The sequence below is a fragment of the Galeopterus variegatus genome, unplaced genomic scaffold (assembly GCF_000696425.1).
Source record: "Galeopterus variegatus unplaced genomic scaffold, G_variegatus-3.0.2 Scaffold345, whole genome shotgun sequence".
NCBI lineage: Eukaryota > Metazoa > Chordata > Mammalia > Dermoptera > Cynocephalidae > Galeopterus > Galeopterus variegatus.
This window is the reverse complement of record NW_007726456.1, coordinates 596,288-618,382: the sequence shown is the minus strand read 5'-3', so window position 1 is coordinate 618,382 and position 22,095 is coordinate 596,288. Positions and strand designations below refer to the sequence as shown.

The window sequence follows — 22,095 nt, the reverse complement described above, 5'->3', positions numbered from 1 at the left end:
GTTGCTCCCGCGCCTCGCTCAGCCAGTGAGCGGGAGCCGGTCTGTACGTGGGATCCGAACCCTCGGACGGGAGCGCTGCCGCGCTTCCCAAGCGGCGCACTATCCAGTGCGCCACCGGGCCGGCCCAGGTTTACTATTCTTTACTTTCCTAAAATCTTGTGGGGTTTAGGCATCTCAGCCAACTATTCTACTGCTCAATATCTGATAAATTTATTCCTTCTCCCTTTTAAAATTCCATTTTCTTCTATATTTAGTAACTCCCATGACACTCCCCTAAAATGGAACCAGCAAAACAACCCATGTGTTCTCCTTTCGGTTACTGCCAATATCTTCTATTTGGCAGATCTTTCATTTACTACCACAGCCATGACAGATGGCTGAGTCAGTGCAGCAGTATGGGGATAAAGTATTATTTGTATCCAGTATGGTTGCAGTGACCCTTAAACAACATGACTTTGCCCCTTTCTCCTGTGAGTAGTGGAATACTGAGAGAAAGAAAGGCACTAATATCGTCAGCCAAATGTAGTAGACAACTAACTCCATGCCTCATTTAGAATTGGTCACTATCTCTTGGCCATGAAGACATTCACATTTTCAAACCTCAAAGTAATACTTCTATTAATATAGGAGACAGGCCAGTGGCATATAAAAATTATAATGGATTACTAGAAACCCAAATTTCCCACATCCTATCTTGAAAAAGATATGAAATATTTATTGTTCCCTGGCTAGGGGGTAAGGTGGATTCTACAGATCTCTAACATTAGCCTAAAGAATATTTAGATTTCTATTACGGGCACCATGTAGATCTTAACGTTCAAGAATAGTTTGCACATTCAGAGACAGAATGAGGGCCACTTACTATAAACTGCTCCCTCATCCTACGAAGACTTTATCAATATAGCAGATTAATTAAAAAGTCTATGAATTCTGAGATTATAGTTGATTTCACCATAAATTATATTCCACTAGGGTACATAGTTACATACACATTAGGCAAAGCCAACAGGGTGTCACGTTTACCAATTATCTTTCTCTATCATACAACACCTCTACTAGTTTAAAAATATAAAACTAATTTGATGTCCACATTTTTGACTAACATGCTTTTTTCTGGCTTGCTTTCTCCATAATGTTTTTCAAAGAACAATTTAAAATAGTGATAAACTATACCTTCCAGTTTCTTATTTCTGACTTTTTTCTTTTCATGTCTTAAAAGTTTCAATAGATCAGGCCACAGCACTTTGCATAAAAGGTCAGAAGCATTATGCTCTTAAATGACTAATACTTTATTATGATAACATCACTTGTTTTCTCTAATGATCCTAGTATAATCTGCAGCAAGGGCTTTTCTTCTTTTATTTAGTTCTCTAAATATAGTCAGACTACTGAAGTACTTTCTGTTAATATTAAAGGTAATAAAATTAAATACCATACTCACATTTCTAGATTTCCAACTTACTCCCAACCTTAATTAGTTTTTATGAGTTCAAATCTTAACAATCCATTTTTGTAGTTAAATGCTACATGAACCCTTCCTTCCATCATTTAAATAATGACAGAGACATATCAATAATATAGATTAATAATTGTTAGAAAATATTGCTTTCCTTCCCATTTATTTTTTTGTGTTAAAGCAACACACCTGTCAAAGCAACCTAATAATAGCATACTGAAAAGCATGGAAAAAATGTGCATGTTGACCTATTCTACCATTTCATTGTTTGATAATTACATAATAAAAAAATGGCCAGCATTATTCTAGTAAAAATTAAACTGAATTTTCTCATATTGAATAACTTAAATATGTTTGCCTAAGTTAAGAATAACATATGAAGAAAAAGCCAGGCCATATAATATTAGGAGCTTCAGTCACTGCCCTTACCTCAACTCTTGCAGCAGCCCAGGAGCCTTGAGCCACTACTCTCCCATTGGATAAGAAAGCTGCATAAGGAAGAAGAAAGGCCATTCAGGGGCTTTCTGGCCCCATAATTCAACAACTGCCACCACCCCTACGGCCTATGGTCATACTTTAATTGTTAGAAAGCAGAGGGTGGCCTGAATTATTATGACCTTCACTATATATATATATCTTTTTAACTTCACAGGATTATTTTTAATATCCATCTATTCAGAAAAAAAAAAAGGCAAAATGCACAGCATTTATGTCTACATTAGGGGATTTTTAATATATCAGTTATCTTTTCTTCAATAGAAGCACACAAAGGTATTATCTCTAGGAATGATTCAATCCATTTGCTTTGTCATTTGTACGTGATTTAAAAAATTAATATCTCTATCGTTAAGTTCATTCAAAAGCACTCTATAAGTACAGGATAATATTACTAGATACCTCTCTATGCTAACAGCCATCAAGGACTTTGCATTGTTACTTAACCTCTCTGGGCTTCAGTTTCATTATCTGAAAAATTAGGGGTTTGGAGACGATATGTAAGTTCCCTCCCACATCTATAATTATATGATAGTACATACTACTAGGAGCATGTTATTATAATGCTGTCCTATAAGTTTCACCATACAATAAAATGTATTTTTCCTTGTAAACTACAGTGTTAATATCCATAAGGCAATATTATGCTATCTAAAAAATTCTAACAGTGTTTTTCTCAGAAAAAATTTTAATACTTACTTGAGAGTCTTGTTCTTTGAATGTATGCTGTGGCATCTGCTCTGCATCAGATATTTCATCTGAAGACTCATTCTTTCTTTTTTGTTTCTTACCCAATGTAATAATGAGTTTGCTGTTTCAAGAGGAAAAGAGTAAACAGTAATTTTCCATTTTTGGCCAAATTAAGATGGCAATGATAAATGTTCTTCCATTTCATATCACTTATATGTCCACCAAAGATGATAATTATCCTGAAATCTACAATGACATTTTCAAAACAGAAACTGTTCTAATGGAACGAACACAAACCAATACTGCAGTTAATATATTTTTAAGCATAGGAAAGCAGTCAAATCCTATCACTTGTTTTTTAGGCTCAAGATTTCTTTCCATGGCAATAATTTCAGATGATGCAACTATTTTTATCTTACAGATTTGGAATAAGGTATTCTTTTCCTTCTACTTCTTATTAAATTCAAAATCCATTCATCATTCTTGAATACCTCCTATTCTCTAAAAGCCTCTACTTCTTTTTACCTTACAATAATTTCTCCCTTACTTGACAATTTAACAATTAACTGTTCTTTAATTCTTTCATTTATGTTAAAGCTTATCTTGGCTGTACTGTATTTTCCTAAAGAGTAAGAACTATAATTTTTTATATTCCTGCAGCATATATATGTCAGTATATCTTTTCATATGTATATGTTTGTATTTATTAATATTTACACACACACACATGTCAAATAAAACATCTAAAATGAAAGTGTTTTCTTTTTTTTCATAGTGAAATGTATAAGTACAGTGCTCTCACATTTCCTCATCTGCTTCAGCAGATGCAGGAGCACGATTGTAAAGCACCATAATAATCATAAACCATGCTTAATTACTAATCAGCAAAATTCTGTTTTAGATATCTGTATCCCAAGAATTGAAAACTCCCCAACTACTTTCAAGTATGATATATCAGAAACATATCAGAATTCTTCTAGGACTTATTTATTAATACGGGAGAATTTGGAGGTTAAAAGCATGCACACTTGGAAATCACAGGGTCAAAGATTTAAATGCTGACTCCACCATTTATCTATCTGTGAGACACTGGGAAAATTACTTGATCTTTTTTACCCTTGGTTTCCTTGCCTGGAAAATAGGGATATTATAACAGCTATCTCCATTGTTGTTGATAATTAAGTGGGATTAATGCATGTTAGCTTTTAGTGCAGTCTTGACGCATAGTAATTTCTCAACTAATGGTAACTTCTTCTAATTATTATAGCTAGTCACTTACCTAGGTCCTAAGATTTGAAGACAAGGTGACACAGTTCCTAACCTTATAGTATAATAGTTAGACTATGATCACAGCTAAAACACTAAAGTGAAGGTTAGCACTGAATGCAAAATGAACACAAAGAAATGCTTATGCTTATTGAAGAGTAAGAAAGCTTTAAAGAAAAGGTAAAGTTTGAGATAGAAATTGAAAGATGAAAAGGAGTTTAATAGGTAATGAAAGAAGAGGTAGGGTATATTCCAGGCAAGGGGATACCACAGAAGAGTAATGAGGATATGCCATGGTAATAGTGTGACAGGAACATGTAGAGTACTGTAGAAGGAAGCAGACAGCTGGATAACTAGATAGGGTGAAGACCATAGAAGGCCATGTATGATATGCAAGGAGTTAACATTTTAAGGCCAGCTTTTAAGCTCCACACGGTGGGAATTTGAAAGGAATATCTGTCTTGCTCATTGCTGGCAAAAAATGTTTAATGAATAGGCACTGAGTTATTTTTGAATGAATACAAAAAATAAAGCTTGGAAGATGTAAGAATTTTAAACAAGGGAGCAATGTGACTAGAAGAAAATGAAATGCAAGGCAGGGAAACCACTGATAAGGCAAATGACAATTCAGATGAAGCATGGAACCTAGGGCCAAGGCAGTGTGGATGAAGAGGTGAAAAAATATAACAATTTATTATTGTGGAAGTACAACCAATAGGACTTTGTTATTAACTGGATGACTATAGGTGAGGTGAGAAAAAGCTGTAGAATGATTTATTTCCACATTATTTTTGCATTAATGTAATTACCATATTCAACAGGATAATGGGAATTCTTACTTGGTATCTCACCTGCACTATTCTGAATATGTGAAAAAATAAGAATAAAAATATAACATGTTGGAACCAGAAAATCAGAGGAAATACAAAAAGATATTCTGAAACAGCATTAAAGAACCAAACATTGTTATACTCCATTCCCTCTCACCACTGAAAGGAATAAAATTCAGCACCAGTTAAAGGATGAGACACAAACGCAAGGCAGCTTGCCAGAGGTTTTTTATTCAGCGGGCACATCCGCTTTTATAGGGTTAGAAGAGAGCTGATACGTTTGCTAAGGACACGGGGAGTTCCGGGATTGGATGGATTGCGTTGCTAAGGGGCCAGGAGCAGGGAGCCTGTGCTGATTGGCGTGCGATTTGCGCCGGCGGGAAGGTATTGTGGCGCCGGCGGGAAAGAGAAGGCGGAAGAGAAGGGTAGCCAGCGCCATGATGGGGCACAGCCAAAAGGGTTCTCACACGACCTAACAACCACTTTCATTGTTTATTTCTGCCCTCTTCTAGTCTCTTTTCCTCACTCTCATTCCCCTCCTAAAATAAAGGCTCTATCTATAGTTACATACCACATGATCTTGGTCTTCCTCTCCTTCTTATCCATAGTTCTCAAAAAAGCGATTTCGGTTTCATTCCTCAACCTACTATAATCTGAACTTTTGAAACAACTTTCTTACTCATAGCATCTACTTATTCACTGTTTACTATAGCATCTGTGCTGACCCTACATGCACTTTCTCACTTGATGTTCTTACAACTCTGAGAGGCAAGTACTATTATAAGGAGAGAAAGAAGATAAATAACTAGCTTAAAGTAGTACAGATAGTAAGAAGAGACAAATTAAGTATACCTTACTCCAAAGCCTGAACCCTTGATTTCTAAGGCCACAAATGGCCTTTAAAATGCCAAATCCAATAGAAAATTTTAAAGTCTTATCTACCAACATGTTACTAATCACCATTTCCTTTTTTGCATCCCTGGCTCCATGCCACAATAGTCTTTTCATTCTCCCTAAACTTCCTCTCACTAAACTTTGCTGGTTTTCAGTAGGATTCAGTCCTTGACAGCTCTCAGCCAGCCCAATATACTTTGGTGTTTCTCAAAGTTCTGTCTTTGGCACTCTTCCCTCTCTATACATACTATCCCTGGGAGATTTAATTTAATCAAATCTTAACTACCACCTAGAAGTTGAACATTCTCAAATCTCTTATCTCTAAAATTCAGACCTTTTCCCCAAGTTTCAGACTCATATAACCGACTGCTTATTAGACATAGCTATATGGACATCTCACAGGTATCACAATCTCAAAATGCCCCCACAGCCACTCTCTCATTTTTTTGTAAACCTAACAGTACGACATTATACTAATATTAAACAATGAAGTCAGAAAAGTGCACACATCATAAGAGTACAGCTCAATGAATTTTCTCAAATTGAAAATACCTGTGTAACCAGCTTTCAGAGCAAGAAACAAGAAATTATTAGTTTTCCAGAAGCCCCCTCTCATGTCTCTTCCAGTAAGAACCTCCTCCTAAGGATACCCATTGTCCTGCTTGTGATTACTTGATATAATGTTAGGCACTTGTGCAGATGATCTTCAGTGGCAAGATTAGGAGCAATACTAAGTAAAATTGGGTAGTAGAAATACTTATTTGATGCTCTCTCCTATTTGCTATATATCTCCAACCCAAATGGGTATTTTAGAGTAATGCGTAGATAAGAACAACACTAGTAAAAGGAGTTTAGTTGCTTAAATAACAATTTCCTTTGCAATGCAAATCAAAGTCTGTGAATATCCTTCAATTTATTGCTTTAAAAGGCATTTTCTCAATGTTTGGTGAGCTAAATGAATTGTAGGAAATACATATTCGGATACAGTATTTTCTGGCTGCTTAAAGACTCAAATCCAACTAAATAAAAATTTTAACAAAATGAGAAGCAGAGATATTTTAATATTTTTTTAAATTTAGAAATGAGTCTTAAGGGCTAGCCAGTTAGCTCAGTTGGTTAAAGCACAGCCTTGTAACACCAAGATCAAGGATTCTGATCACAATATCTCTGGACATCTGCCAAAAAACAAAAACAATACACGAAACAAACAAACAAACAAAATGACTCTGAAGTGGTTATGCTCTTCCTTTACAGTAGTATATGGGGAATAAAGAAAGATTTTTCTAAGGAAAAAAGACTAAGCTGCTTAACCCTTACTTTTATAGATATTACCTAAATCTTTAGAAAATAAATACTAATTAATAAGTACTACCAAATCAATCTTAAATACCTACATTTTTTGGTGGTGGGCATAGGTTAGATAAAAATGTTTCCCATAACACCTTAGATAATAAGCCTTTGTTATATTAATTAGAAAATTTTACTTAAAAACAAAAAAGAAACTTTTATTTTACATATATTCTGTATTTTTCTATAAACATTGTTCTATAGGCCTAAAATAGCATCTTATCTCAAAAACTCATTAATCATTTTTAAGAACCCATGCAAAAATATTTTTCAAATTCTATCTTTGTAAAGAGATGTTTCAGATATGGTAGTTTCTTGCTAAACTTTTCTAAGTCCAAAGCATTATACATGCACTTTCCATTTAAAAAGAGTATATTCCCATGACAGGAAAAAAGCCAATTCCAAAATTTTAAGTAATTCTTTACTGACATAATTCAGAGTTAAAAAAAAAAAGAGTATATACTTAAAGATTTTAAAACAAAGATTATTTACATGGAACACTGAATCTTAGAAACTGTGCAGTCATAACAATTTATTGTACATTCTAAAATGGTACGTAGGTAATACTACAAAAGGGAACAATTAATTAGGTTAGTATCAGATTAGTAGTTCCTAATGTGTAGGGCAGGTTTCACTAGAAAGCTATCTGTTTAAAATGAGGGTACTTCAAAAAAGTTCAGGGAAAGATTGTATCATCTTTCAATCCTATTTTTCCACAAACTTTTTGAAATACCCTCATACAGATTCATCATGAGGCAACATCAGAGACACTCAGATTGAGAGACAATCACAAAATAATTGGCCAGTATGCTTTGAAAGCAAAAAAGTCACAAATGACAAAGACTAAGGAATTATTATCCCAAATTGGAAGAGATTAAGGAGATATGACAACAAAATACAACAAAATGAAATGTGGGATCCTGAATTGTATCCTGCCCTCCCCCCTCTTCTGAAAAAGAAAGAACTGATAAAATTTGTAGGAGGTCTACAGATTAGTTAATAGTATTGCATAAATGTCTATTTCCTGGTTTTGATAATTGTGCTATGGTACATAAGATGTCAGCATTTGAGGAAGCTGGATGAAGAGCCTAAGGGAACTCTGACCTATTTTGCAAGTCTGAAATTATTTCACAATAAAAAGTAAAACAAACAAACAAACAAACAACATTTTGTGGATCCTAACCTCAGGATTCTGATCTAGTAAGTGGGATGCCAATATGACTGTAAAAACACTTCCGAAGAGATTCTGATGCTCCACCAGGTTTCGGAACCACTGGCTCAGAGCATGAAAACTAGTGTAGAAAACTCTAGGAACAAATATTCAAGAAAGAAAACCATTTTATACTGATAGAACACTTAAAATTCCAAAGTGCCTTTGCCTAAAAGATCACAGTTAACTCTGAGAAAAACTCTGAAATGATCAAGGCAGGTATTGATCTCACTAAGGAGGGAAAGTTCAGCTCCAAAAATGAAATAAACTGCCAAAGTCACAAGTCTAGCAAAAGACAATAAAAAAAAACCCAACTCCCCCCAACCCCCAAAAAACCAAAAACAAAAACAAACAAGAAAACCCCCAAAGGCTGGCTGGTTAGCTTACTTGGTTAGACCCTGATGCTGATAACACCAAGGTCAAGGGTTAGGATCCCCTAATGGCCATCCTCCAAAAACGAAAAAAACCAAAAGACAAAGAAGGTCTCTCTATTCCTAGATTACTACTTCCAACATATCTTACTGATTTTAAAATAAAATGACACATATACTTCAACCAGTCAATAGATATTTAATATCAACATTGTTTAATGCATAAAGGGAAATATGAAACTATATTATCTATTAGGTAATATTTATTAGAAAATTATTAAGGTTAAAGTTTATCTGACTTTTGAAAAACCAGAAAGTTCTATTGCCTCTACAATGACAACAAATAGCCGTAAATATTATCTGAAGGAAATCAGATGATTCAAAAGTAGAAAAAATAAAATCAGGTAAGTAAAATACCCAATTGCTACAGAGCATTCCATTCTTCCATCATGGATTACAAAGAGTTTACTAGATTAATTCTGACATGAAATTTCATCGTAAATGAAAATAAAATTTGATTATGAATACAGTCTGCAAATAAACTGATAGTTTGCTTTTCTAAGGAGAAATATCCCCAAAGTATACAACAGGGTAATACAGAATATATAAAAAATAAAGGCTTTATGCAAGTTTTGTTTTTTAAAAACATTAAAAGGATCTGTTAGCAATGTTAGCAAACTGCAGCAGCAGATATTCAGGCAAGTAGAAAAACTAAATATCAAAACATAGGTTGTTTCTGACAGCAAAGAGCAATGTCAAACTAAGGTATGAATTTGAAATGTTAATTCATCTGATTAGTATAGGCACTAGAAAACTGCCATATTTATACTTGACATGTCTATATTTGATTTCAATGTAATTTATGCACTCGTCTAAATCCTTCGCACATGCCATTAGTAGATGTTGTGTTATAAGCTGCATTCTAAACTGTGCCAATCTCTAATTGCTCCTGTTGATTCTGTCATTGCAGTAAATGGACAATGAATCGTACCCAATTAGTCCATTTGTAATTAGAAAACAGACAAAAATACTACTTCACATTATTTTTTCTTTACAAGCTAAGTGAAAGGTACTGAGGGTATTTTTAAAGTCATCATAATATAGACTTTTTCAAAAAAGAAACACATTTAACTTGGTGAAATGACTCCTATTTAAAGTTCAACTCAAGATCCCAGCTTAAACTCATTTTGGAAAAACAAGCAAGTTTTAAAAGGTTTCTTTATTTTAGTTAAAACGGTAATCCTTACATAACTGAAAGTAACATTGTATTGTAAACTTTGGGGAATTTGGACTATTCATTACTTCCAGTTTAAAGTTGGACACCATTTTCTTCAAAAGATTGATTTCACTAAATTCTTTCATAAAAATAGTTACCAAGGATCCAAGCACTAGCTAAGTATTAATCAGTTAATATATTTATCAAAACAGTTTAATTTTAATTCTTCAAAGATACACATTTTTTCCCACATGTTAACATTTCTGCAATTAGGATTTGTTTAATAATCAAAGATATGCCATACTTTTAACCGGCAATCTTTCTTACTGACACATAAAATAACAGTGTGCCTTATAATCAATGATTCAATGAAACACAGCACATCATTTTGCTCATAGAAAACCTTACCAGTATGTTCCATGTAAAGGTGTAATTCTTAAAAATGGGACTATAAGTCTTTTTTTTTTTTTTTTTTTTTCCGTGTCCGGCAACGGATCGCAACCCTCGGCATCGTGCCTGCACCTCGCTCAGCCAGTGAGCGGGAACCGGTCTGTATGTGGGATCCGAACCCTCGGCGGGAGCGCCACCACGCTCCCAAGCGGCGCACTGTAGCAGTGCGCCACCGGGCCGGCCCAAGGGACTATAAGTCTTTTTTTTTTTTTTTTTCCGTGTCCGGCAACGGATCGCAACCCTCGGCATCGTGCCTGCACCTCGCTCAGCCAGTGAGCGGGAACCGGTCTGTATGTGGGATCCGAACCCTCGGCGGGAGCGCCACCACGCTCCCAAGCGGCGCACTGTAGCAGTGCGCCACCGGGCCGGCCCAAGGGACTATAAGTCTTTTTTTTTTTTTTTTTCCGTGTCCGGCAACGGATCGCAACCCTCGGCATCGTGCCTGCACCTCGCTCAGCCAGTGAGCGGGAACCGGTCTGTATGTGGGATCCGAACCCTCGGCGGGAGCGCCACCACGCTCCCAAGCGGCGCACTGTAGCAGTGCGCCACCGGGCCGGCCCAAGGGACTATAAGTCTTAATTGAAATTCATAATAATAAGTAATTCATATATCAACTCTTTCTGCAGATGAGTATGTTTCAGATTTTCACTGAGTTTTATAATTTAGATGTGTGCAGTGAAATCAATAAAACATTTTATCTACTTTGCTTTAAAGAATTATAGAACTTATCTAGAGACTACTAATGGCATAAAATTAATAATAAAAAATACATAATAAATTTATACCATGAATTTTTACAACTGCTTTTTTATTTATCTTATACCAAGAAACAATTAATACATTTATATTTTATTCAAGCAGATATTATTTCAAAATTCCTATTATTTTTGAAAAACTTGAAATCAGGGGCTCCAATGTCATACATTATTAACAGGGGTTTTAACATAACAATTTCTGATGATTCATCTTATTTTTCTCAGATTTTGTTTATCTTATTTTTTTTTAACTGTTATTATGTAGATGAAAATTTCTCAGAAGACATACATGTGGATATACATGCTAGTTTTATTTTAAAAATACACACATACATATATGTGTATATATGATGGTAGGTAATTAATAAATGTTATTTTCCTCCCTTCTTATAGGTTCAAAGAACCATAGCAAACAAAGGCACAATATAATTTTGGGATCTACTTTAATGTTTTATTGTTTTTCTTTACAACATGACTTCTTAATTTCTACTAAAGTGTGATAAATATCTCCAGATTTAGATATTTTCTGCTTTAACTAAAGAGAAAAACTACTTTAGCACCTGATAACTAGTATTCCTGTAACAAACAGAAAGAATAATTATGAATTATATAAAAAGGAAAAGAGTTTAATCATGAATGACTATTAACTAATTAAACTTATAAGGCTATGAGAACATTTTTAAGTACCCAAAACTTTCTACTTAGATAATCTATAACACAAAGAAGTAAATTTTGACTGACTACATGAAAACATAATTTAAATGTCAAAGTTATAAATCATAAATTTTAAAATGCTTCAGTCAAATCATGTGAAATGCCATTACATAATCTAAAACCAAACAGAGCCATAAAATTCTTTTGGAGGTCTTAGAATTTTACTAATTTCTTTTAGAATCTAACTCTCTGATATTACTAAACCATTAGTTATGTCCCCGTAGTTTTATGAAAGGATTAGTTTGCCACTGCTATTTACAATTTAACAAATCAAATCCAACTGGTATCATTTAACATTTAATCCTTTCCATTCATTCATTCATTCATTCATTCATTCCATAAAATTCATTCCATTCCATTCATGGAGCATCTATTATGTACCTACTATTACTGAAGGAATATCTGCTATTCCATGTGAAAGGTAGCTTTTTAGAACCTGACTGCAAGATCATGAAAAACGTCAAAACAGAAAAAAATTGGGGCCGGCCCGTGGCTCACTCGGTAGAGTGCGGTGCTGATAACACCAAGGCCCCGGGTTCGGATCCCATATAGGGATGGCCGGTTCGCTCACTGGCTGAGCGTGGTGCTGACAACACCAAGTCAAGGGTTAAGATCCCCTTACCGGTCATCTTTTTAGAAAAAAAGAAAAAAGAAAAAAATTGTTTTCCAGTCCTACCTCACCCTTCATTTTGCACTTTCTATTTCCACTTCAACTCACACCCTTCCACATAACCATAGGCAACTCTCTCAAACTCCAGGCACATTTCAAACAAAATTTACCTATCTTAAATCCTACTTTAGCTAAACTGATAAGCAGAGGCATATTCATGTGAAAACATCCATTAATAAGTTAATCTATTATCCCCCTTAACAAGTGGCAACTATTTATTTCTGTTTGATTTTTAAACTGATCTTATTTAGGAACAGAGCCTTGAATGAGTGTAGCCTTGAAGAAAGGGGCATGGCAGTTCCTGGCCATGGCTTTTTCCTTAAATATGTTTTATGTTTTCAGAAAATAATAATGGCTAACATTTACTGAGCTTTAAGCATATTCCAGGTACTATTTTAGTTGCTTTAAATGCTCTTAACTGATTTCATCCTCAAATAACACTGAAGCAAATACTTGTCATTGTCCTCATTTCACAAATGAGGAACCTAAAGCTTGGAAAGGTTATGTATTTTTGTCCAGGGTTATACTGCTCGTAGGAGATAAAACTGGGATTTGAACAAATGCAATTGGTTCCAGAGCCAAAGAATTTAACCACAGTATCATACTGTATGACCAATCTAACTAACACAATTGCTATAAAATTACATGAAGACTATATGAAAATGCTCTGAAAAGAATATTCTATTCCTTGCACTGAAAAAAAATTAATCTATGAAAGTGACAAATAATGAAAAGGTTTCAAGCACAGTAGCAAGCAGAGGCACTATCATTTTTCTTCAGATTAGTCTTTCTAGATTACATCAAATCATTTCTAAGGTTTAAATAAATAATAACTTTGACTATATATCAACTATAAGTTATAGTTTACAAATTTAGCTACTTTTAAAATTTATATTTCACCCTGCCAGTGGTCAAGTTGCAGCAATACATACATTGCCTTTCAAACTATCTCATATCAATAATTTGATAGCAGCATAGCGTAATTCTCCTAAAATTAATAGAAAAATAATACTTGAAAAAGGGAATGTTTAATATATCATAAAATGCTGCTAGTTGAAATGACGCAACTAAACTTTAAGTGATGGCTCCTCACAAAGATTAAAAACTCAGCAAATTCAAAATTACAAAGTATAGTGGCTTACTGGAAGGCACAGTAATCAAATATTTCAACGGATAATACTGGAATTGTGGATTGTATATGAACTTCATTTATTCCAACTGTGCCTTTTCCTCCAAAATGGCGATAATTTTTTGTCTTTGACTGATATAGACAATCAAAATATTGTTTTATTCCAACAGCTTAATAATACATAGGCAAGCTTCAATTTTACTTACCTGGTACAACTTATAAATTCCTCTATTTTTAAAAAAGGCCTACACTCTTAACAACTTTTTTTTCCTAGCAAGTACTCAATATCTCACCATGTATTTAGCCAAAACAGAAAAAATATCAGTTCCAGTAAAATTCTCACCTCTTCTCTGTTTTCTAGAGATTGCTACACCTTTAAAATAAGTATTAAATTGATCAATGCTGTACAATATTAAAATAATTCATTGTGAACAATCTACCTACTTCTAACAAAAATACAAATATAACAAACTGAGTCGTTACTCCAGTGCTATTACTATTCCCTAACACATCAATTCACTTCTTTAAAAAATCCATGTTTCTCTGTAATTTAATTATTTCTATTTTTCCCTTATGTACCTTGTTTTTCCTTAAACCAGATTCACTTCTAGTATCTTGTGCATTTAGCTACTCCCCCCAAATTTAAAGCAAATAATAGTTACTATAACTTTTGAAGTTTGACTACCAGTTTCCTCCTGCTTTGTGTATTGTTTTTCAAATGTTACCCTTCCAAATAGTTCACTATTCTGCCTATATCTCTGAATGAATTAAAACTAGAAAACCTTAATTATACTAACTTTTAATGTAGTGAAAAATTAAATACGGGGCTTCCTAAATTAAAACTAGACAGAATTTTGAAAAAATAAGATACTTTCATACCAAAAACCATTAAAAAAAAAAAAAGAGTAGAAATCTAACTTTCAAATTTCATTCTAGCTGTCTGCAAAATCAATATTACTTGATAATCTATTATAACAAAAGGGCCCATATTATTTAATGGTTTGGATTGAATGGCAGCAGTACCAAACCAAATAATTCAGTTTGGTGGCTGCATTTAAAATGCTAAGAATTCATTTCATTTACAAAATTTAGTTCCATATCTATATAATGTATCAATTTCTTAAGCAAATGAAGACTTTCACAAGGTAATTTTTTCTTTATTGTGTATTTTTTCTGTGAAAAAGAGAAAACTTAGACTAAGTACTGTATGTAAAATTCCACATAAAGCTTTCAAAAATGACTAAATAATCCTGCAAAAACAATTCTAAACTAGATTGACCTTAGGTTATATTTACCCTTGCATGCAAAACAAACATACATATAAAGCAAATAACATTTACTATATTTTATTTTTTGAAAATGAATTAGATAAGGAGCCAAAAAAAACAAAAAAGTAGGATTAATGTATCCTCCCAGAGCAATTCTCTGTTCTTATAATTCTCTTGGAGCATTAATCCTCACCTGGCCTCTTTATTACATTAAGTAAATCAGAGACTGCATGGGAGTAAGTCAGTTGTTGGAAGCTGCTTACTGCTGATTTATATGGTATTAGTTTGTTGCCATTCCATTTAGTTCAAAGTTGTGGGTTTTTGAGAAAATGTTGCATTTCATGTTTACAAACTATGAGGTGCCTCGTACAACTAAGAGGTTAAAAAAAACCTCATGAAGATTTTCAATGCATGTTCTGTAAAGAAAGTGAATTTGGAACTGGTACAGCAATATGGATTTTGTTTGTTTTTTTTTTTTTTTCCTTTTTCTATTTCATATACTGAAACATTTTCTTATTTTAAATTCCTTTTACTAAAATTAATGTACAAAAAGCTATATTCACAGTAAAATTTGGGAGATCCTAGATCCCAAATCATTCAAAAAGGAAATAAGGTACACGTGGTATCTAGTAATTTAAAACTCTAATATGGGAGTAAACATATCACAATCAAATCAAAAATTGAAGGTAAGACAGGCTGCACTTTAACAAAAAATTGAAAGAAAATTTAATTCTTAACCAACTTACCCAATTTTTGTCTTCTCTTTCAACTTAGAACAAGGTTTTGTTTTTTTGTTATCTTTGTCCTTTGGCTGGGATTTCATCCTTCTACCTTTCTTTTCCTCTTTTCTTTCAACTGAAGCACTAGGAAAGTTTTCAGGGCTCATTACTCGTGGAATATTGCGTTCCCCACGCTCCTTTGCTTTTGCTATCGCCTCTGATATTATACGATTAGCCTTTTCTTGCTTGCTTTCTGATTCCACCTTTTTTCTCTGCTTCTTCTCAGACATGACCCTCACCTGGGTATTCTGCAACTTAGTATATGTCCCAGAACCATCACTCTTCTTGGAAGATGGAGGCTAGAGAAACCAAAATATTTTTTTAATAGTATATGCCAAAGTACATCTAAAACAACATAAATATCTAAAAATTTTATATTAAGCTTAAATCAGGAGGTAAAATTACATGAGCAAATATGTGACTGCTACAAACAAATTTAAAATTAAGACATTTTGCTTATCTAGAAATTAGTATAGGTATAAAGTAAATAGCTCAACTGCTGCTTTTAAAAATGAAGGACAAAAATATAAATATAGATTCATTGATATTTTCATAGCATTCTTGGTTGGTTAGTTGATCCAAATTTTGTCCTGTAAATACAGCTGATTAAAATTTTATCCTGTAAATATTCTGTGCATTTAGAATAAAAGTCTTTTTTCTCTTCTCCATTCCAAAACAATAAAAATTATTAACAAATTTAAAACAGCAATTTTAATTAAAAAGGACTATTCCTTACAGATTATTATAATTTTTTAGAAATATAAAGCCTCTGCTTCAAGACTAGAACTAGAACCTGAAATCATTTAAATCATTTTAATGCAGCAACACAGCTAGTTAGTAAACAGACATTCCCATACTTAAAATTAGAGAAAGTTTTCATTTCTCCATGAAAGAGTTAAATGTGGATTTTTGTTTTTCTATGATTATTTTGCTCAAGCAATTCAAGAAACAAGTTTTATAGTTTCACATTAAAATTATTAATATTTTAGCAATATCACAAGAAGCAGATCAAAGGCATTTAAAAAAGAATTTCCTCTTCAAACACACATTCATCTACATACACTTAGATCACAGTTTTGTTATGTTCTTACCCGTAAACATGCCTCTGACTATAGCAAAGGAAAAAACCATCAGGAATTTCCAAACACATTTTCATGCTGATTCCAGTGAGCTTCACTGGATATCTTTTCTATACCTGCCTCATCAAAGGTTTCATAGCAGTGCTGCAAGCACTGAGAAAGGAAGGAAGGTTTAGAATCGCTCACTAAAATGCCACCTTAAGGCCTACAGGCTATAACAAATAACCAAGACTCGAGAAAACAGCAACAAGCTCAAGATGGCGATGCAGTACGACTCCCACAGCAGCAGCCAGTAATAAGGAAGGTTATTCAATCCCATTAGCCTTTTAGCCCAAAGAACCCCTCCTCCTCCCACTCATTCAGGCTTTCACTTACCCTTCCTCTTGGCCTCTTCACTGAAGACATTTTTGGCGTCAGACAAAGGCTTGCCCTCTGCTTTTTCACCACCCCAGGCAGTGCTCAAGAAAAAAGCATTGAAGAAGATTCCTAAATGGCCTATTTAGCAAGCTGCAACCAAGAGATGCACAACCCTCCACAAATACACATTTTGATTTATCAACACATTTCTGCCTTGGCAAGTTTATATCTACTGTTCATCCTATTTAGGTATGTAAAAGGCTGTAAACTCTTCTAAAAAGCTGAGTTTCCTCAAAAGCTGTAAGCAGATAGCCAGATTCCAACAAAGCACAGAAAGAAATGAATGCACAAAGCATCAAAATGCATCAGCATGAATATTAGAGATGTCGTTAAAAATACTGACTCCTTCTGCGGAAGTAGGCCAGCAGATGGTGCTACCAGTTATTATTCCATTAGACTCTGCAATTTAACCCCCAACGGACTGTTATTCCCTCCATGTAACATATTAACTCTCACGGTGCCATTTCCTACAGTAAAGTTTTTAAATATATACATTAAAATCTGACTTAAAACAATCATCTGAAAACTGAAATGGCAGTGAAATGGCTTTATGTGACTATCAATATTAAAAAAACAAAATCCAATGCAATTTTTACTAGAGAAAAATACTTTTCTCCATGATACTCTAAAACATTTAAAATATGAAAACAAGTGAGGATGAGCAAAGGGTTAAAGAGGAGGTCATGCAAATGAACACATAAGTTACTTCTCTAAGAAATTAGGTTCTTATGATTCTTCTGACAAAAAGCTAAGTGTTATTTTAAAAATAGATAAATGAAGCTATTTTCATTCAAATTCTAAAAAGAGGCTTAAGATTTTGAAATGAACAAATGAGAGCTATTTATAAAGAATTATTAATCACGTTAAATTATTTTCAGTATCTTAACCTGGATGAATACATTAATTTATTTTTCTAACATAAAAAACTCATAAAACCTTCCTGACTTTTATTCCTCACATTCGATTTTAACTGAACTATTGAGTTTTTCAGATAAAATTTTAGGTTAGTCCCTTAGTAAAAATAAATAAGCAGCCAAGTCCACTAGACTTTGATTGGTGGTACAACTTTTCTTTCTATAAAAAATTGAGACTATTTTAGTAAACAATGCCTTTAAGTAACTAAAGCAAAATTTCACTGCCTCAAAATTCAAGTTTGCTTATTTTACCAATGACATTTTTTCCGTTTGTCTTAGCTAGTAATCTGATATCACTATCAAAGTATATTGTTTTTCTGTTTTGTTCTGCTTTTTTCTTTTAGGCACCAACAGTCTCAAAACAGAGAAACAACACTATCCAAACAGTGTCTTAGAAAGACCAATCTGAAGAGCATGAGAGGAGATGAAAGGCAGAGGACCACTAGGGGCAAGGAAAGGATATGACTGACCTGGGGGGTCATCGATGTAAAAATCATAACAATAATAAGAGCTAACACTTAGTACAAAGTGCCAGGCATTATTCTAATCATCTTACATGTAATAACTAATTTAATTCTGAATGATAGTGAGGTAATAACAGTGATAACAGAAAGAAGGGAGGTGGCCAAAGGGAGAGGTACTCTTACAGCAGCATTAGAAAATGATACAAGGGACCTGAGAGAACAAACAATTACAAAAATCATAATGATAACAATAATAAGAAGAGCTAAAACTTAGTGCTTACTATGTGCATTATTCATAATACTTCACATATAGTGAATCAATCTTCAAAATAAACTGTGAGATACGTACTACATACAAGTTGAGTATCCCTTATCTAAAATACTGGGGACCAGAAGTGTTTTGGATTTCAAATTTGGGGATATTTGCAGAATACAAACTGGTTGAGCATCCCTAACCTGAAAATCTGAAATCCAAAATGCTTCAATAAGCATTTCCTTTGAGCATCACATCAGCACCCAAAAAGTTTTGGATTTTGGAGCATTTCAGATTTCAGGTTTTCAGATTAGGAATGCTTAACCTGTACTGTTATTTTTATTTTATAGATGAGGATACTGAGGCACAGAGAAGTGACTTACCCAAGATCATACAGCTACTCAACAGTGGAGCAGGGATTAAAAGAAAAGAGGGCCTCATTATAAAGATCATGCTCTTAACAACTATATTATATCACATTTGGTTCAAATACCATAATTTACAGAGATTAATTTGAAGACAAAAGAAAGTAAGTGACTTTCTCAAAACTGCAGAGATACTACTAATAAATCCAGGATGAAATTTGTTTTTTTCCAATGCCCTTTCAAAGATGTAGAAATCAACTAGATATGGATGGAGCATGGTTGAGAAGCAGGAAGAGCCAGTACTTAGTTTCTAGACTAAGTACATGCACAAGAAAAGTTAAAGAAATAGAAAACCTAGCTGAGAAAGGGTGTGTACTTGTGTATGACAAATTTAATTCTTTTCATACTGAGTTTGAAATGGAGAGCTCTAGCAATTGGAAATTTGGAACTGGATCCTCATATAGAGAGGTCAGGCTGGAATATAAGATGTGGATTCCTCTGTTGTTCTCTTTCATTACCCTTAACTCACTGACACTTTTTATTCACAGAACCAAGGAGGATTTTATTTCTAAAATATCTCACTTCTCCTATAAAACTTTTCAATAGATTCTATTACCTGATTCAGAATCCCAATTGTTGAACAACAAATCTGAATAGTAGACAATAGAGAATCTGTGTAATCAAATATTTCTTCTGCTATAGTTTTAAATTATTTTCCCACAGAACATCAACACTGAGGTGGTAAGTAACTAAATATTTTTTTTTTCTTTTGTCTTTTTCCGTGTCCAGCAACGGATCGCAACCCTCAGTGTCGCCCCCGTACCGGACCGGGGACCGGCAACGGGATTGCAACCCTCAGTGTTGCTCCCGCGCCTCGCTCAGCCAGTGAGTGGGAACCGGTCTGTATGTGGGATCTGAACCCTCCGGCGGGAGCGCCGCCGCGCTTCCCAAGCGGCGCACTATCCAGTGCGCCACCGGGCCGGCCCGTAACTAAATATTTTTAATGTCGGTAATTCCCAATTCACACATACATACAAACATAAAATGTTATGGTTTTTCTGCCCTTTTTTCTACCTAAGCAATCATCAAATTCTATCAAAATTGTGTTTTGTTTTGTTTTTCTTTTCTTAGTCTCCACAGCTCCTGCTGTATTAATTTCTTATAGGAAAATATCCCTAGCTGTAGGAAGCATATACTAAAGACTTTCGGGGTGATGGAGAATCAGGTCTGCAACTTATCCTCAAATGGAGTAGGGTAAAAGAATTTCTTTGTATTACACCTGCAATTTTTCTGTAAGTTTATGATAATTTCAAAATACAAGTTATTTAAAAATTTAAAATAAAGTCCAGGCCTTGCTCCCGAAGAACCTGTATTCTAGAGGATAAAACATATATGTATATAAAAGGCACATATACTAATATCATATCCACATATTCATAGAATAAGAAAAAGAAATAGCAAAACATATGATAGCATATGTGATACATTATTTTGATAGCAACTGGGAGGAATATTCAGAAGATCCTGGATATCATATTTCAGTATTGGGGAAGCTCAAGGAGTGGTATGAGTGTTTTTCAAATCACAGGTCATGACCTAATAGCAGCAACTCATGATATAAATTTAGTGGATAAAGACTAGAAATAGAATAGAGCAGAAAAGGATGGGTCTAACTCTTATGGATGGACTTCATGTAAGAAGGAAATTAGAAAAACTTCATACCACCTGTTACTCCCCTTTTCCATCATGAGGAAAAGCAGCAAAGATACTTTGGCATGAAATTAGAGGTTCTAAAATCTGAATGGGGACTTAGGTCTCTTCCTTCTTGATGAAATAATTTTCTCACCTACCCACACACTCACATTGGGGAATTCATCCATTTCAAATATTTTAGTTGTATACAAATAAATAAAATTATTGAACCACTAGTGTGTAGGCATGGTGGAAAATTATAAATGTCCAAAAAGAGAAGGGGAGAATGATCACATGGCTACTATATATCTAACTATAGAGAATAGGTTCCTCTATGGGGGGAAAAATGTTTATATATATAAAATAAAAGTTCTACTTGACCTATTATTAAACAATATTAAGGAATACAATGTCTGAAATTATAAAACAAATATAATTCCTTAGTAAAAAAAAAAAAAAAAACACAAAACAAGGAATGAGTTTGACTGCCTAGAGAGACAATGTAGAATAAAAGAAGAGAACTTGTAATGAAACCCCAACACATCAAGTTTAAGGGGCCTGTAGGGACCCCATGGGCACCTGAACAGGGACACACCCTGGCAATATGGCGCCCTTCCCGGTTCTTCTCTGCAGTAAACAAGCCCGCTGGCGCCAACACCCAAGCCCACCCGCGCCAAACCTCAGCCAGTCACAGGTCAAGGCTCACCTCCTGCCCAGCCCCGTCCAATCAGTTACCACCCCGTCCACTCTCTCTCCCGCCCCGGAGCACAGCACCCTATAAATGTACGCGCAGTCCTTGAATAAAGCGAAACTTCTCTGGCGAACTGTTAGCCCTGGGTCTCGCGTGATTCCTTCGTCCGTGCATCCTTTCATTTGATGCCAAAACCCGTGAAGGAGTTCACCCTGTGCCAGGGGACTCCTTCCTCGGACCTCTTCGGACTCCTCCGCGACCCCCCGGGATTGACGGTCCGCCCCCCATCCGTTTTCTCCGGCTCTGGCTTCCTTCACCCACCACCGGCTCATCTGTTAGGTAAGCCCCCTTTTCCTTTTGTCAGGCTTGTAGATTATTTAAACCTTCACCCTAATCACATTTAAACCTTCCCCCGGCCCCGGCATTGACATGTTCCTGGCCCCGGAGGCTGAACCTCCCATTCCTCCCTCTCTCTTTCTCTCACTCCTTTTAACCTTCCTCCTTCCTGGGTTCATCCTTGACCCCATCTAACCTTCCTCCTACCGGGTCCAGGACCCCTGCCGTCCAGTAAACCCTAGTGCGCTAGGTCCCTCCGGCTTCCGGCACAGTTGCCTCCGGGAAGCGAGGGTCTAGGTGACAACCTACACCCCCTTCCCTCCTGGGTTCATACACATCTCCTG

At 34.8% G+C, this 22,095-nt stretch overlaps 1 protein-coding gene across 4 annotated transcripts in view; it reads right to left on the bottom strand.

The window, feature by feature from the left end:
- Window positions 1-22,095, bottom strand: part of CHD9 (chromodomain helicase DNA binding protein 9) — a 209,296-nt gene that overhangs the window by 85,614 nt on the left and 101,587 nt on the right. For 2 of the 4 annotated variants that reach the window (XM_008567795.1, XM_008567796.1), the window contains exons 3-4: window positions 15,508-15,839; window positions 2,651-2,762 (exon numbers count right to left, since the gene is read on the bottom strand). In XM_008567795.1, coding sequence (XP_008566017.1) covers window positions 2,651-2,762; window positions 15,508-15,839 — 444 coding nt within the window. Of the gene's footprint in view, window positions 1-2,650; window positions 2,763-15,507; window positions 15,840-16,631; window positions 16,895-16,994; window positions 17,353-22,095 lie in introns of those variants that run through there. The other 2 variants (XM_008567797.1, XM_008567798.1) reach the window with 2 other exon arrangements.